The sequence below is a fragment of the Salvia splendens genome, chromosome 14, assembly GCF_004379255.2.
Source record: "Salvia splendens isolate huo1 chromosome 14, SspV2, whole genome shotgun sequence".
Taxonomy (NCBI): domain Eukaryota; kingdom Viridiplantae; phylum Streptophyta; class Magnoliopsida; order Lamiales; family Lamiaceae; genus Salvia; species Salvia splendens.
In genome coordinates this window covers 4,912,735-4,929,143 of record NC_056045.1, presented here as the reverse complement: position 1 = coordinate 4,929,143, position 16,409 = coordinate 4,912,735, and the positions used below count along the sequence as shown (strand labels likewise).

Here is a 16,409-nt window from a genome sequence, read left to right as displayed (position 1 = left end):
GACACACAATGCGCGATACCCGAACCCACATTGAGCTACAAGAAGACCTAATCAAACACATGTGGGAGAAATTCGGCAACGAGTAGTGTTTTTTTTTTATTTTTAGTATTTTAATTATGTAATTTTAAATTTTTAGGATTTTAATTATGTCGTTTTTATTTTATTTGTCATTTGTAATATTATTTAGATTTTTTTAATGAATTTTAATATTATGGAAATGTTTTGTTTAATTGAATTTTAAATTGAATTGTGCTCGTCCTTGCGGAAGAGCACATTTGTGGGTGTTGTGCTCTTGCCAGAGAGCAGGCAGAAAAAGTGGGGTCGAGCCCATAACCGTGCTCGCTGGCAAAAGCACGATTGTGGGTGCTCTTAGTATGCTCGTGACGACGACGTGGGCTTGGGTTTTTATCGATAACAACCGGTTTGATTCAATTTTGAATAATAGTTTGTTTACGGGGGTTGCATGTGTATCCCCAAAACTCTGTTGCTTAATTCAACTTTGGATGGTAGTAAACATTGCATAAGTTGGCTGACGTAATTGTCAGTGCAGCTGGGTGCTTGATTTAGAAGGTTTGCTCAATCGTTCAGCTAAATAAAACTTGGCATTTTCTGAGTTTCTTCTTGCAAATCTGTTCATTCCGAACCAATTGCGCTGCAACTTTTCTTAGTTTATTTTTTCTATGTCTAGTATGAGAAATTTGTGTAGTGTGTGAAATTTGTGTAGTATGTGAAATGTGTGTAGTGTGAAATTTGTGTAGTGTGTGTAGTACGTGAAATTTGTGTAGTGAGTGAAATGTGTGTAGTTTGTGAAATTTGTGTAGTGTGTGTAGTGTGTGAATTGTATGTAGTGTATGTGAAATGTGTGTAGTGGGTATATAGTGAAGCTATCTAATTTTATGAATTTTTGGAATTCCAATTTTCTGCTTTTTGATATGGAATTCAAATTGAAGAATTGAAAAACTTGGAATTACAATTCAATTCCATATCTATACATTTTTGTGAAACCAAACAATGAAATTGGAATTGGAGCCTCCAATTTCAATTCCATAGCTCCAATTCCATGTTACCAAACACACCCTAATTGTAATTTAGTGAGTTAAAGAATTTATATATTGTGTAGATAAATTGTTTAACTAGTGTTCAATGAGGCACTAAATTGTGCACGATGATATTATGGAGTAGTATTTCACTTTTGTTTTTATTTTAATAAAAATAATACCCGTTGGGAGACTTTCGACCTTCATCCGCAAACTCGGTCGAGCAAGATTAGTCGGATTCTGCCGAAGACAGATTCGGTATACCTGTGATTAAACAAAAAAAACAATCTTAAAGTTGATTGATAAAATTAGTACAAATTATAAAGTTGAGAACTTCTTTTATAAATTAAAAGATTGGGATAACGCTAATATTGTTTAAGATTGAGATAAAATTGACAAATTACAAAATAAAAGCAATAAATTCACTAAATGTCATAGATCGTATCATTAACTTCTTTTCTTCTGTCAATAAAAAGAATGTGACGCATATCAGATTTTTCTCAATCAAGACTGAAAAGCATTAATCAGGAGAGGGCATCTTTGTTTTTTTGTAAAATTTGTAGATATTAATCCTTTTAAATTGTTTTACAAGTTCGTAGTTGACTTTTTGAAATTCATCTCAAGTGATTTTATGCACATCTCATACATCCACAAAACTCATTTCAGGTAACTATATGAAATATAGTATATAAAATTGATGATGCGGCGAATTTTTGATGTTTGTAAATGCAGGAAATAAATGAAGATCAACACAGAGATTTTACGTGGTTCGATTTACTGAGGTAAATCTACGTCCACGGGGAGAAATGGGGGCAGGTTTGTATTGCTTGATCTGCGAATTACAGCTTACAACACTGGCCTGCTTTATGATATTCTCTCTAGAGAGCTTTTTAGAATTTAACAGAAGAAGATCCCCCTTTATCTATCTGACCTAGGTTCTATTTATATTTCGAACCAAGATCGTGGCATGCAGCATTTATTAGGTAGTGGATGTCGTGGAGATCGTGGCGACCTTGCATGGGTCCACTATCCTGCCTGAGTTAATGACTGCTTGACACCACTAAAATAGATCGTCGGTGTAGTGGAGGTGGAAATCTTGCATGAGTCCACTATCTCCTAGTTCGGTCGAATACTGAGACCGAACTGCTGAATTATTGCCGAGCAGCTTTTGCCGATCTGAGAGTAGAGCTTGATGCCGACCTGAGAGCAGAGCTTGATGAGTTGGCTTTCACCGAGCTGTAGGCTGGGGCCGAACTCTTTGGTTGTGCCGAACTGAACTCTTTAGTCACGCCGGACTGATACTCTTTAGTCATGCCGAACTGATACTCTTTAGTCATGCCGAACTGATACTCTGTCTCGGGCTTTACTGCTGTTGGGCTTGTTTATTTCGTACTCCATCACTACCCCCCCCGAAAAGCGAAGTGAATTACTTCGGCGAAGCGAGTCACTTCGGCATTCTGGATAAAGGTACGGGGTAAGTTGATGTTTGTTTTTGGTCTGATGAAATAAACATCTTTGACCGGACTCGTCTTAGGTCTGATGAAATAAACATCTTTGACCGGACTTGTCTTTGGTCTGATGAAATAAACATCTTTGTCCGGACTTGGCTTGTCGGTCTGATGAAATAAACATCTTTGACCGGACTCGTCTTTGGTCTGATGAAATAAACATCTTTGACCGGACTCGTCTTTGGTCTGATGAAATAAACATCTTTGTCCGGACTTGGCTTGTCGGTCTGATGAAATAAACATCTTTGTCCGGACTTGGCTTGTCGGTCGGATGAAATAAACATCTTTGTCCGGACTTGGCTTGTCGGTCTGATGAAATAAACATCTTTGACCGGACTCGTCTTTGGTCTGATGAAATAAACATCTTTGACCGGACTCGTCTTTGGTCTGATGAAATAAACATCTTTGACCGGACTCGTCTTTGGTCTGATGAAATAAACATCTTTTGACCGGACTTGGCTTGTCGGTCTGATGAAATAAACATCTTTGACCGGACTCGTCTTTGGTCTGATGAAATAAACATCTTTGACCGGACTCATCTTTGGTCTGATGAAATAAACATCTTTGACCGGACTCGTCTTTGGTCTGATGAAATAAACATCTTTGACCGGACTCGTCTTTGGTCTGATGAAATAAACATCTTTGACCGGACTCATCTTTGGTCTGATGAAATAAACATCTTTGACCGGACTCGTCTTTGGTCTGATGAAATAAACATCTTTGACCGGACTCGTCTTTGGTCTGATGAAATAAACATCTTTGTCCGGACTTGGCTTGTCGGTCGGATGAAATAAACATCTTTGTCCGGACTTGGCTTGTCGGTCTGATGAAATAAACATCTTTGACCGGACTCGTCTTTGGTCTGTGTTCTAATTTGGCGATTTTTGTCGCCGGGATCGAACTTTCCCTTGTCCTAATTTCGGGATCGGACTTTCCCTTGTCCTAATTTGGGGATCGGACTTTCCCTTGTCCTAATTCGGCGAGTTTTATCGCGTGGATCGGACTTTCCCAGTTAACCGAAGTGGTCTTATGCAGTAAACCTCTTTGACTAGACATGGTCGTCCTCGGTCTTATGAGGTAAACTGCTTTGACCGAACTTGGTCGTCCTAATTCGGCGAGTTTTATCGCGTGGATCGGACTTTCCCTAGTCGTAATTCAGGCAAGTTTTATCGCGAGAATCAGACTTTTGTTGCAGTTCGTTTCAGACGAAGTGCTTGATTCTTAAGCCGAATTGTGGTCTTGTATCTTCTGTAGAAGCTTGGACTTCGCAATCGTTGGCTTATCGCAGCTCGTTTCAGACGAACTGCTTGTTTAAGCTAAATTGTGGTCTTGTATCTTCTGTAGAAGCTTTGACTCGCAATCGTTGGCTTGTTGCAGCTCGTTTCAGACGAACTGCTTGTTTAAGCTGAATTGTGGTCTTGTATCTTCTGTAGAAGCTTTGACTCACAATTGTTGGCTTGTTGCAGCTCGTTTCAGACGAACTGCTTGTTTAAGCTGAATTGTGGTCTTGTATCTTCTGTAGAAGCTTTGACACACAATCTTTGGCTTGTATGTTCTAAAAAGGGGATTAGCCTTTGAAGAACGAGATACCTCAGTTATATTTGTAAGAGACGACACTCACATAGACAGACACAACGCACGTAGAGACAAGAACAAGTAAAAAACAAAGAAAACACATAAGACTGACTGAACTGTCTCTTACAAATGGAACTTTTTGAGGTTGGAAATATGCCATGCTCGGGGCGTTTATTCTCCTGACTTGAGAGTCAATTTATAAGACCTTTTGCCGAGGACTTCTGACACCCGATATGGAAATTTTTGATGGTGGGTTAGAGTTTGCCCAGCTTTTCTGCTCGGCCGACTTCGTTGTTTCTCAAGATGAGATCTCCCACTTGAAGTTGCAGCTTCTTCACCCTTTGGTTGTAATACCGGGCTACTTGCTCCTTGTACTTGGCTGCTTTTATGCAGGCCAATTCTCTTCTTTCTTCGGCAAGATCTAGCTCGGCTCTCAGTCCGTCCTCCTTCAGTTCTGCTGAGAAGAAGTTTAGAGTCCGGAAACTGGGTATGCCGATCTCAACCGGAATTACGGCTTCAGGGACGATTTAGTCTTCCCGGCAGGGAAAGCATCAATGGTCAGGATTACTCCCTCATATTGTTGCTCGTCATCGTCTTCGGGATCCTGTTGCCTTTTCGGATTCTGAGGAAAGCAGCTCGTACCCCTCTGCTTTTTGTTTCTTGTTTTTCGGCTGCTTGCTTTGGTATTTTTTTAGCGTTCCTGTTTTCACAAGAACATCAATATCTGCAGCCAAATTTCGGCACTCCTCGGTATCGTGACCGTGGGTTTGATGGAAGGAGCAATATGCGTCAAGACTTCGGCGTGTGGCCGATTTCGTCATCCGTTTTGGTTTTTCGAACATTTCGGAATGTAGTTCGAAAATTTCCGCTCTTGACTTGTTCAATGGTACGAACTGAGCGGGTGGCGTCTCAGGATTGAGACGTGGTCCCAATCTACTTCGTACCGGTGCCCTCTGAATTCTTTCAAAAGGAGTTCGGCGAGGAAGAACATGTCGGGGGTGAGGATTCTCTCTCCTGGAGGACACGTCACTACTGCGGTAGTGACTTTCATGTCTGAAGGAGGAGGGAGAATCCCCCGTTTTCTTCTCTGGCTGCTGGCTTTTTTGCAGGAAGGCTAAGAACTCCTCCTGCTTCTCAGCCAAAAACAGCTTGACAACCTCATTTAAATCGGGCTGCTGGGAAAATTCTGTGCGATGACTCCTGGAGTGGCTTGCTCCTTCGTGAGAATTGGAGGTAGATGTCTCCCGAGGCCGTTTTTCAGACCTGCGAGCTGGACTAGCTTCCTCACGGTTATCACGAACGGTATTATGGGTGTTATGCGATCTGGTATGCATTTTTTTTTTTTTTTGGGTGGAAAAAGGATCAAAAATTCGCTTTATCACAAATTTGGTTCTCTGTTTCCCACAGACGGCGCCAGTGATGATGCGGCGAATTTTTGATGTTTGTAAATGCAGGAAATAAATGAAGATCAACACAGAGATTTTACGTGGTTCGATTTACTGAGGTAAATCTACGTCCACGGGGAGAAATGGGGGCAGGTTTGTATTGCTTGATCTGCGAATTACAGCTTACAACACTGGCCTGCTTTATGATATTCTCTCTAGAGAGCTTTTTAGAATTTAACAGAAGAAGATCCCCCTTTATCTATCTGACCTAGGTTCTATTTATATTTCGAACCAAGATCGTGGCATGCAGCATTTATTAGGTAGTGGATGTCGTGGAGATCGTGGCGACCTTGCATGGGTCCACTATCCTGCCTGAGTTAATGACTGCTTGACACCACTAAAATAGATCGTCGGTGTAGTGGAGGTGGAAATCTTGCATGAGTCCACTATCTCCTAGTTCGGTCGAATACTGAGACCGAACTGCTGAATTATTGCCGAGCAGCTTTTGCCGATCTGAGAGTAGAGCTTGATGCCGACCTGAGAGCAGAGCTTGATGAGTTGGCTTTCACCGAGCTGTAGGCTGGGGCCGAACTCTTTGGTTGTGCCGAACTGAACTCTTTAGTCACGCCGGACTGATACTCTTTAGTCATGCCGAACTGATACTCTTTAGTCATGCCGAACTGATACTCTGTCTCGGGCTTTACTGCTGTTGGGCTTGTTTATTTCGTACTCCATCAAAAATCTTGAAAATCAACAAAAAAAAATAATACCTATCCACGAATGATAAAAGAGATAGATTTTGTGACTTTTTCTCCTCAGACAGATGTAATTAAAACAATCTCGTGTTGCGAAAAATTACAGAAGCACGTCGTCTAATGATTAGTTACAAACAATTTTCAACAAATTTGACTCTTGTTACTTGAAAAATGCTCTTCCAGATATGTGACAAAAAAGTGATTAGTGTATGATTATAATTATTAAATAAAATCAGTTTGGCAACCCTTAATAAGGATCCGACTAATTAGTTTGTAGATAATGAGTCTTAGTTTGTCAAAATCCAATATGTGCAAGGAAGACATTGATATAAAAAAATCCATTAAATATATAAGTACATGAACAAACATAGGTTACAATTAAGATTAAAGAGAAAGATTGGAAAGCATCGATCATCCGTCTCTTTTTTTTCCGCAACTCCTTCTTGGTAGGATTATGAGAATTAGGGATACTCGAAGAGAGGCGAGACCTTTATTTTCAACAATTTTAATGATGGAGCAAACAAAAAAAGAACCACGGTTTGTTTGAATGGGATAATGATGGTGGTTTTGGTAAATAAATAATCTGAAGGAGGTGAAGGGATATAATAACAAACTGGATCATGGTGGATGAGGAGATGTATGAAGGGAGTGGGGTGATTAGTACTTGATTGGTGGAGATGCTGGTGGTGGACAGTCATTATTGTGAGGTGGTGTTGGTGAAGATTTGTATTGGTAAGGAAGAGGTGGTGGAGACTCATATTTGTATGGTGGCGGTGGTGGAGATTTGTAAACGTAAGGAGGAGGTGGAGGTGACTTGTATTTGTAGGGTGGTGGTGGAGGTGACTCATACTTGTAAGGTGGTGGGGGAGGTGATTCATATTTGTAGGGTGGTGGTGGAGGAGACTTGTAAAGATATGGGGGAGGTGGTGGTGACTCGTATTTGTAAGGTGGAGGTGGAGGTGATTCATATTTGTAAGGGGGTGGTGGTGGGGATTTGTATAGATATGGAGGAGGTGGGGGTGACTCGTACTTGTAAGGTGGTGGTGGTGGAGACTTGTAGACGTACGGTGGTGGTGGTGGTGACTCGTACTTGTAAGGTGGTGGTGGTGGAGACTTGTAGACGTACGGTGGTGGTGGTGGTGACTCGTATTTGTAGGGTGGTGGTGGGGGGGACTTGTACACATAAGGAGGAGGTGGTGGTGACTCATATTTGTATGGTGGTGGTGGAGGTGATTCATACTTGTAAGGGGGTGGTGGTGGAGACATGTACACATATGGAGGTGGTGGTGGAGATTCATACTTGTATGGTGGTGGTGGAGGTGACTCGTACTTGTATGGCGGTGGTGGTGGAGACTTGTACTTGTAGGGTGGAGGTGGAGGTGATTCATACTTGTAAGGGGGTGGTGGTGGAGACTTGTAAACATATGGAGGTGGTGGTGGAGATTCATATTTGTATGACGGTGGTGGAGGTGACTCGTACTTGTAAGGTGGTGGTGGTGGAGACTTGTACTTGTAGGGTGGAGGCGGAGGTGATTCATACTTGTACGGTGGTGGTGGTGGAGACTTGTAAACATATGGAGGTGGTGGTGGAGATTCGTATTTGTATGGTGGTGGTGGAGGTGACTCGTATTTGTAAGGTGGTGGTGGTGGAGATTTGTACATGTAGGGTGGAGGCGGAGGTGATTCATACTTGTATGGTGGTGGTGGTGGAGACTTGTAAACGTATGGAGGTGGTGGTGGAGATTCGTATTTGTATGGTGGTGGTGGAGGTGACTCGTACTTGTAAGGAGGTGGTGGTGGTGACTTATATTTGTAGGGTGGTGGCGGAGGTGATTCGTACTTGTAAGGCGGTGGTGGGGGAGATTTGTACACATAAGGAGGAGGTGGTGGAGACTTATATTTGTATGGTGGTGGTGGAGGTGATTCATACTTGTAAGGTGGTGGTGGTGGAGATTCATATTTGTATGGTGGTGGTGGAGGTGACTTGTACATGTAAGGTGGTGGTGGAGATTCATATTTGTATGGCGGAGGTGGAGGTGATTCATACTTGTAAGGTGGCGGTGGTGGTGATTTGTATTTATAGGGTGGTGGTGGTGGAGATTCGTACTTGTATGGAGGTGGTGGTGGAGACTCATACTTGTATGGAGGTGGTGGTGGTGATTCGTATTTGTAGGGTGGGGGTGGAGGCGATTCGTACTTGTACGGCGGTGGTGGAGGCGATTCGTATTTGTAAGGTGGCGGCGGTGGTGATTTGTACTTGTAAGGCGGTGGAGGAGGGGATTCATACTTGTAAAGTGGCGGGGGCGGTGAGCTGTAAAGATAAGGAAGATGTGGAAGTGGCAAGTCGGGCTTCCATGTGGAGTCGGCATTTGTCGTAGCAGCGAGGGTGGTGACGAGAGCCACCAGAACCCACAGTCGGGGTTCCATGAAGCTCTTCATTGTTGCTAGTGAAAGACTATGAGGTTGTGGAGTTGGATGTTTTTTGTTTTCTGATTTTCCTCTGTGCAACTTATAGCATTATATAGCCATCTTCTCTACAATTTTATTGAATGAGTCTACAATTTGCAATCAAATTGCAATTATTTTATTAAGAGTTGGTGGATGCCTATGGGATTGCCGTAAGAGCTAGTCATTTAATATGAAACAACTAATATACCTCATCTCATTCAACGCTGGAAATTGTTTTAAAATAGCAATTATGTAATTTGTTTTTTAAATGTCAATGGACTTATATTCCTTATTGATTGTTATGATCTTGATGTTAAAACTAATAGAAAACTACATTTAAACAGCACAAAATTTGAATACATCGTGGGGGAATTTGACACTTAGTGGCTCGCATGATAACTACACAACATTTTATTAAATATGTGATGAAAAAGTCTAGCATTCACACAATTAGAAAATAAGAAACATACATATGTTATTCCTGCACATGTCAAACTTATTATGTACGGTGAATAAACAAAAGAAATATACAGGTTTAATAATATTCAGTATAACTCATCTATAATATCATCACGGTGTCGGTATGAATTTTAATAAAAATTTGATTAAAAAAATGACTCAATAGAATGCTTGTATGTGTTCGAAAAATCTTTCATAATTGTTAACTGTAGTTTGAGCCCCAATATTAAATTCTTGACTTCAGTTTATGATAGAGATATAAAGTTAACCTTAATAAATTCAGTACTTATACTTTAGAAGATGAATAAAACGCTTTTTGAATGAGATAAAGAACAATTTAATCTAAGATTATTGTTTACTAAAATTCGTCTAAGCTGGCTTCGAATTGAGCCAAGAATCGTTGAATGTCATGGGGTTCTTTCCAATATCGAGATCCTTATTATAACACATACTATAATATTTATTACTTTTGAAGACAAAAATATCACATGAAATTCAAGTTATGTTCTCTTATATTAGAACATCTGTTTTAATTATATCTTTGTATTTAGATAGGGGAAAAGGTAATTCGATGCACAGTAACACTATTATGAGCATGAAGAACTGATCAAACGTGAAAACTAAAAATCAAAGACTTTAAAATCTCTTGCGCAGAAGACAGATTCGTTGAGAGAAATTTATAGCTTTGATTTTGAAATTTTCTAGAATTCCTATGCTACTTTATTACCAGAATCTCTTTCGCCAATATTTTACAAGGATGCATTTGATACCATAAAATTGAAATTGTATTGCAATTGGAATTTTATGGAATTGAATTTGAAAGAACTCATGTAGTATTGATCAATAATGCAGTTAAACCCTACAGATTCTAAATTCCAATTAAATTTCATAAACAAAAAAAATTTTAGTACTCCGATAATCCTAATTTGTAGGAAAATAAAGTGCATCCTGGGCTCAGAAAATAAATAAATCCATAAGCAAAATATAAATGGGCCTGAATCACTTTAATTTTCCTTTGGAATTGTTTTGTCATAAAATTCTTCTAGCCCAATTAATAACAGATCCCACTAAAATTTGAATTTTATGAGAGAGGTCCCTACGTTTGGGGAAGAGAGACCGATTTTTAGATTTTATTTTGCAACTAAGCTAAAATTGACTACATTATAATGTTCAGGTGGAAAAGAACATTACTATACAATTCTGTGATTCTGTCGCCATAAAATAAGATAGAGATTAAAAATTTGCAAATTTAAGGATTTTTAAATGAAAATGTGATTTAGAGAGATTTTAGAAAAACCTAAGGACATAAACCACAATTAACCGTTGTTTAAAAAAGTGGCCCAAGGGAAAAATATAGGGAGTACATGAGAGCATCCCCAACGGTGATTGCTGGAACGAACGGCGTCCGTGCCGACGGTGCGGCAGCGACACGTCCGCCGCTGCCCTCTTGCCGACGGCACGGCGCTGCTCGATACATCGAGCACGTCCGTGCCGCTGAGCAGGGCGACGTGGCAGCACACCATTGGCCAACGGCTTAGCTGTTGGCATTTTTCATTTTTTAAATTCGAATATTAGTTTAAAAACCGTTTTTAAATAAAAAAATATTTTTTCACTTCCCAATAAATTATAACCGTTTTCTCACTATTTTTAATTTATTTTTCAAATATTTTTCCCCAAAATTCACATTTTTCATTTATAAATACCCACATTTCCACACAAAAAATTTTACACAACACAGTACAATTCTCATCTAAATTCTCTCATCAATTCTCAATCTTTCACTTAACTCTTGCAAAAAAAATATCCGGCTCCGGCGATCACCCCTCCGACTCCCGTGGTTGGAACCACGAATGGTTCCCTAGTCCGGAAATGGAATTCTCGCCCCCTCCTCTAACCCAAGGTTCTCAAATTCCTGGTGGCTACCATCCTTACTCGGTGGACGAGCAAGATGCCCCCGATGGGTGATACGGGTGGGCACCCGAACAAGGATCGGGAGGGAGCGGCCGCTCCCAAACTCCTCATATTCCTCCTCCTCGTAGCACTCGTGTCATGGGTCGTGGCGGCGATCCTCATGTCCGCACCCCGTACACTCCGAGGGAGATGGATATGTTATTCAAAGCCTATTTGGAAATCTCTGAAGATCCGGAGGTTGGCACGAATCAAACCGGGGATAGGTTTTGGTTCCGCATCTCTCGCCGGTACAATGTCATCCGACCGGAGGGAACCATCAAGCGCAATGAGAGTATGATGCGCAATGTCATCTTCAGAGCCAACGAAGAAATCCAAAAGTTCCAGGGGATTTACCTCCAGGAACATGAGTCGGCGGGGAGCGGCAAGAGCGAGCTCGACATCATCAGTGCCTCCATGGCAACCTACCAATCTTGTTATTACAAAGCATTCAAGTACCTCAACTTGGCAGAAGGTGCGTACGCATCCGAAGTATAAGGGATGCTTATCATTCTCCTCTAGCTCCTCCAACAAACGGTCGAGGTCGTTATCCAACACCGGCTCGAATGAGGTGGCTAGCCAGCTTGGCAGCTAACTTGGGTAGCCTCGATGTCGGCCCGAGTAGTTCCCAACGCCGGCCGCAAGGAAGGAAACAGGCGACGACCAACCGCAGTCGTGCCGCTGCCGTTGCCGCTCCTCTTCCCTTTGTGCCACCTCAACCGCCCACCAACTCATTGTGGACCCTTTTGGCTCAACTCAATATGGCCAATACGTCGCACAAGTCTCCCGAGCAACTTGATGCACATTTTGCAATTATACGAGGTCTCCGAAAAGCATTGGGGATAGAATAGTCTTCCACGAAGGTATTTTAATTATGTAATTTTTATTTTTTAGGATTTAAGTATGTAATATTTTTTTAATTTGTAGTAGTAGTTCGAGTATTTTTAATGTATTTTTATATTGTAGACATGTTTTTAGTAATTGAAGTATTTAAATTAAATAATTTAATGGTGGGACCCTTGAGCATGTCCTTGCAGAAGAGCATAGATGTGGGTGTTGTGCTCTTGGGGAAGAGCATGGAGTAAAAAATTAATGAATATAGGGCCAGGCGATGCTCTGAATTTGGAATTAATTAGCGAAGAAAAAGTAACTTGAGATAATTCAAAATAGAATGTAACTTGAGTAAGTTGAGATGGAGAGAATAGTTTAAAGGGGAAATTTGAGCACCATATCTAATAGACCGCCAAGTGCCAAGTCGCCAAAACAAGCGTGTCTTGTCCATCTTCCGGTCGGGTTATTGCTTTTGCTATGTTGTCCACTTTCGAATCTTCTAGACATACTATGTGATCACATATTGTTGGAAGAGATGATCAGACGCCTAGGCTGGATCAAGCCACTGCTAATCAACTTGATCAAGCCGCTGCATGCCGACGCTCACATTGCATGCCGCGGCTTGATCAAGCCGCTGCTAACCAAGTTGATCAAGCCGCCACATGCAGAGTTGATCAACAAGCCGCAATGCATGATCTCAGGTCACCGGACTGCCAAGCTGATCAAGCAGCAATGCATTGTCTCAAGTCACTGGACCGTCAAGCTGATCAAGTTGCAATGCATTGTGCACGAGCCAAAACAATCACGAACTCTACGAGAACTGGAGCTGAGAATGAGACAAAGAAGAGTAAGGAGTGTGCGGCACAAAAGGAGCCAATGATCAACCTAGCACGTGTTGAAACCGCAGACAAGCGAGCTAAGAAGGAGGACCACATATGTACTTGGCACGACGTGGTGTTGCGAGGTTTAAAGAGGAAACATGCTTTGCAGAGTTTGTTAAAGTAGATTAGTACAATGTTCAGAGTCTGTTAAAGTAGATTAGTACAATGTTGTAGATCATTCGAATGAAGAATATATGTATTGCATCTTGTTATATTTTGTTAGAAAATATAATGCGGAAAATAAAATATTATTGCAGAAAGTAAAAGACGGGGAGAACTTCAAAGACTACATTGTGAATGACTTGAATTAATTCTCTCTCAATGGTTACACAACCTTTTATATGCTCTAATTCTAGCTATACTTGGAAAATATATTATAATTATACTAATATCCTTTTTATTTGATTTTCCATAATCTTTAATTGATTTCATTCTGTATTCTTGCCATAACTTCATCTCTTGCCTTCTTGTTCTCCAATTAATTGATTTCCTTATTCCAACACCCCCCTCAAGTTGAGTATCGAGTTTTTCGACACTTAACTTGCACGATCTTTAGTTTGATAAATAGTTTATACTCGTATTTAAGAGTTCTTCAATTTCCATTGCTAGTTTATGCCCGTATCATAGAGCTTCTTCAATTCATCAATGATAGTTTATACTCGTATCAAAGAGTTATTGAAAGTTTTGACTCATTTCAAGGAGTTCTTCAATTTTCTGTTGATGGTTTTAACTCGTGTCAAGGAGCTAATTCGGACAGTTTTGACTTGTGTCTTCAGACAGTTTTGACTCGTACGAGGAGCTCATTCTGACAGTTTTGACTCTTGTCAAGGAGCTAATTCAGACAGTTTTGACTCTCGTCGAGGAGCTAATCTTAAGACCATTCTCGGTCCATTCTAGCTCAAACTATGAGCCCATTATTTACATTTCAATTTTTTTTCTTCTTGAACCTAATAACCATTGGGCCCAACTTTACTTCTGTAAAAATGAAGACGTGAAATCATTAGTCTCCTTTATGTTTCTTCATGGGTCTTTTCTCGGTGACAAGACTGTTATTTTCTTTGCATCGTCTACACGCTGCAGTGCCTTCTTCTCTTTTTCCGCTGTCCCATCTCCATCTCAACATTATTTCCAGTATATCTTTAACTCTCACTCTCAAGCGGATGCATTCTTGGTATCCAATTTCCGGTGACAGCCTCTCCCCCTGTGATGGACTCCGCTTTAGAACCCGACACAAGCTGTCTCCGGAAAGGTTATCACGGTGTTCATTCTATGTGGCCATCTTCTCGGCATCCTTGTTCAGCTGTTTGCTTTCTCTCCTCCTCTGTTGTGGTTCTTGGCTGCCATCAGTCTCCTTTCTCCTTATGGGGGAGATTTTTGGGGCTGATACATGGCTGTTTTTGAAAGGGTTTTGGCTGGTTTTTGGAAGGGACGATGATGAGGCCTTTTTTTTTGCTATAGAGGCAGCGTCGATCCTAGTGATCGAACCTGCTCTGATACCATGTTAGAAAATATAATGGGGAAAATAAAATATTATTGCAGAAAGTAAAAGACGAGGAGAACTTCAAAGACTACATTATGAATGACTTTAATTAATTCTCTCTCAATGGTTACACAACCTTTTATAGGCTCTAATTCTAGCTATAGTTGGAAAATATATTCTAATTATACTAATATCCTTTTTTATTTGATTTTCCATAATCTTTAATTGATTTCCTTCTATATTCTTGCCATAACTTCATCTCTTGCCTTCTTGTTCTCCAATTAATTGATTTCCTTATTCCAACACATTTAAATCAATGAAAAATGTGGAATTGAAAGCTTTCTGCAAATACATCTCCAGCGTGTCTTCTTTCTTCTTTATAGCTTCCGAGCTTCTTTTCATATAACATGGAGATCCACAAATTGTTTTTACCAAGCTTTCTAAACTGGTTATTCAACCAATTGCGAAAGTAAGTTTTCGAATCTTTAGGAACAGCGGTGGATCCAATGTATAACAGGGGATATAGCGGTACCCTAAATATTTGATTGTTTAATAATTAATATATATTGAGCCAAGTATACATCTAAAGCTTTGTTGGTGAAGTGACAATGTATAACCATTGTTAACTTGGAGATCCGAGTTTGAATCTTTGCGACTGTGGTTCTTGTGTTTTAATTTGTTTACTTTCATTTTTGCTCATTTCTACAAGCAATTTTCGTTTTTTTGGTTACTCATCGTTTTTTTCTACTATTCTATTTTATTGTTTTTTGTTAATTATATTATTATCATATAACAAAATATTTTTCAAAATTAAATCAAACCTTTCATAAATAATTTATATAAGATACATATTATACTTCTATTTATTGCTCCCTACATGAAATTTTTTTGATCCGCTACTGTTGCACATTTGAATATACAACTAAAAGTCTATTCCACTTTGTTTATTCTCTCTCTTAAATGGACATAATTAAAGCCATGAATGAAAACTACGAAATATCAAATCTCTATCATTTAGAAGATATTTTAATATCATCGGCTAATAATAAACATGCTTTAATTTATTGGTGGAAGGTGCCATTTTTTTTTATGAATAAATAAATTAAAAAAGGAAACTCTGGTTTACATCATACACTTGGGCATACCCGAGAAAAGTACAAGTGAAAAGCCACAAGTTGTTTAGAAAGAAGAAACATGGTGGAAACCAAGAAACAAAAAAACTTGAGTGAAAGTTCGTGTATTGACAAACAGGTCGCGAGAGGCTAAACGGTTACTATGGGGTGGCCGTGTTCATATTGTCAAACTTCTTTTCTTCATTGCCGTTTTTGGTTGTAATCTCATCTATTACCGGGACCATAACGTTTTTTATGGTGAAATACCGGTATGATTTTTCGCGTTACGCCTTCTTCTGTCTGAATTTATTCGGATGCATTGCTATGGTAGAGAGTGTGATGATGATTGTGGCTTCACTAGTCCCTAACTTCTTGATGGGGATCATTGCTGGAGCTGGAGTTCTTGTAAGTGAAAAAAAAACACTGCTTCTTTTCATCTATACCTTCCCTTATCATTACTTGATTGTTGGTAGGGTATTATGATGATGACTGCCGGCTTCTTCCGTCTCCTCCCGACCTCCCTAAGCCCTTCTGGCGCTACCCTGGCCTGTCTCATTCATTGGGGGCATGGTCGTTGCAGGTACTTCTAAAATCACGAGTAAGTAAGTATCGATCTATAGATATAATTTAAATCACGAATTGATCAAATATATTAAATCAAAAGGTTATTTTTGGAATGCTTAAAAAGACGTTGCTATTATCAGTCCTAAATAGAAACGAGTAAACACCTGCAACCCCTACGGTTTTAGTTTTTGTTTTTTTAACATTTTGTTTGCAATCTTTATATGATTGATCAAAATTCGTAATTTAAATGGCTATTATTAGTCCTAAATAAAAACAAGTAAACATCTGCAACCCTGATAGACCCTTAGAGCACTAACGATTTGTAGTAAAACGAAGAACAAGATAAACCCTAGTTGAGGTGCTAGGGGGCGATTTCCGCCAGAATCAGAATGAGAACAAGTTTTAACTTTATTTCTCAATGAATCAA

General features: G+C 39.9%; 1 protein-coding gene across 1 annotated transcript; it reads right to left on the bottom strand.

Moving 5' to 3' along the window:
* Positions 1-6,583: 6,583 nt before the first annotated feature.
* LOC121764662 (extensin-2-like) lies at positions 6,584-8,736 on the bottom strand. The gene has a single exon (XM_042160683.1). The coding sequence runs from the start codon at positions 8,697-8,699 to the stop codon at positions 6,918-6,920; it is 1,782 nt and encodes a 593-aa protein (XP_042016617.1). The 5' UTR covers positions 8,700-8,736; the 3' UTR covers positions 6,584-6,917.
* Positions 8,737-16,409: the final 7,673 nt, after the last annotated feature.

Coding starts and splice junctions, on each gene's coding strand:
- LOC121764662 (XM_042160683.1), bottom strand. CDS start 8,699: ATGAAGAGCTTCATGGAACCCCGACTGTGGGTTCTGGTGGCTCTCGTC.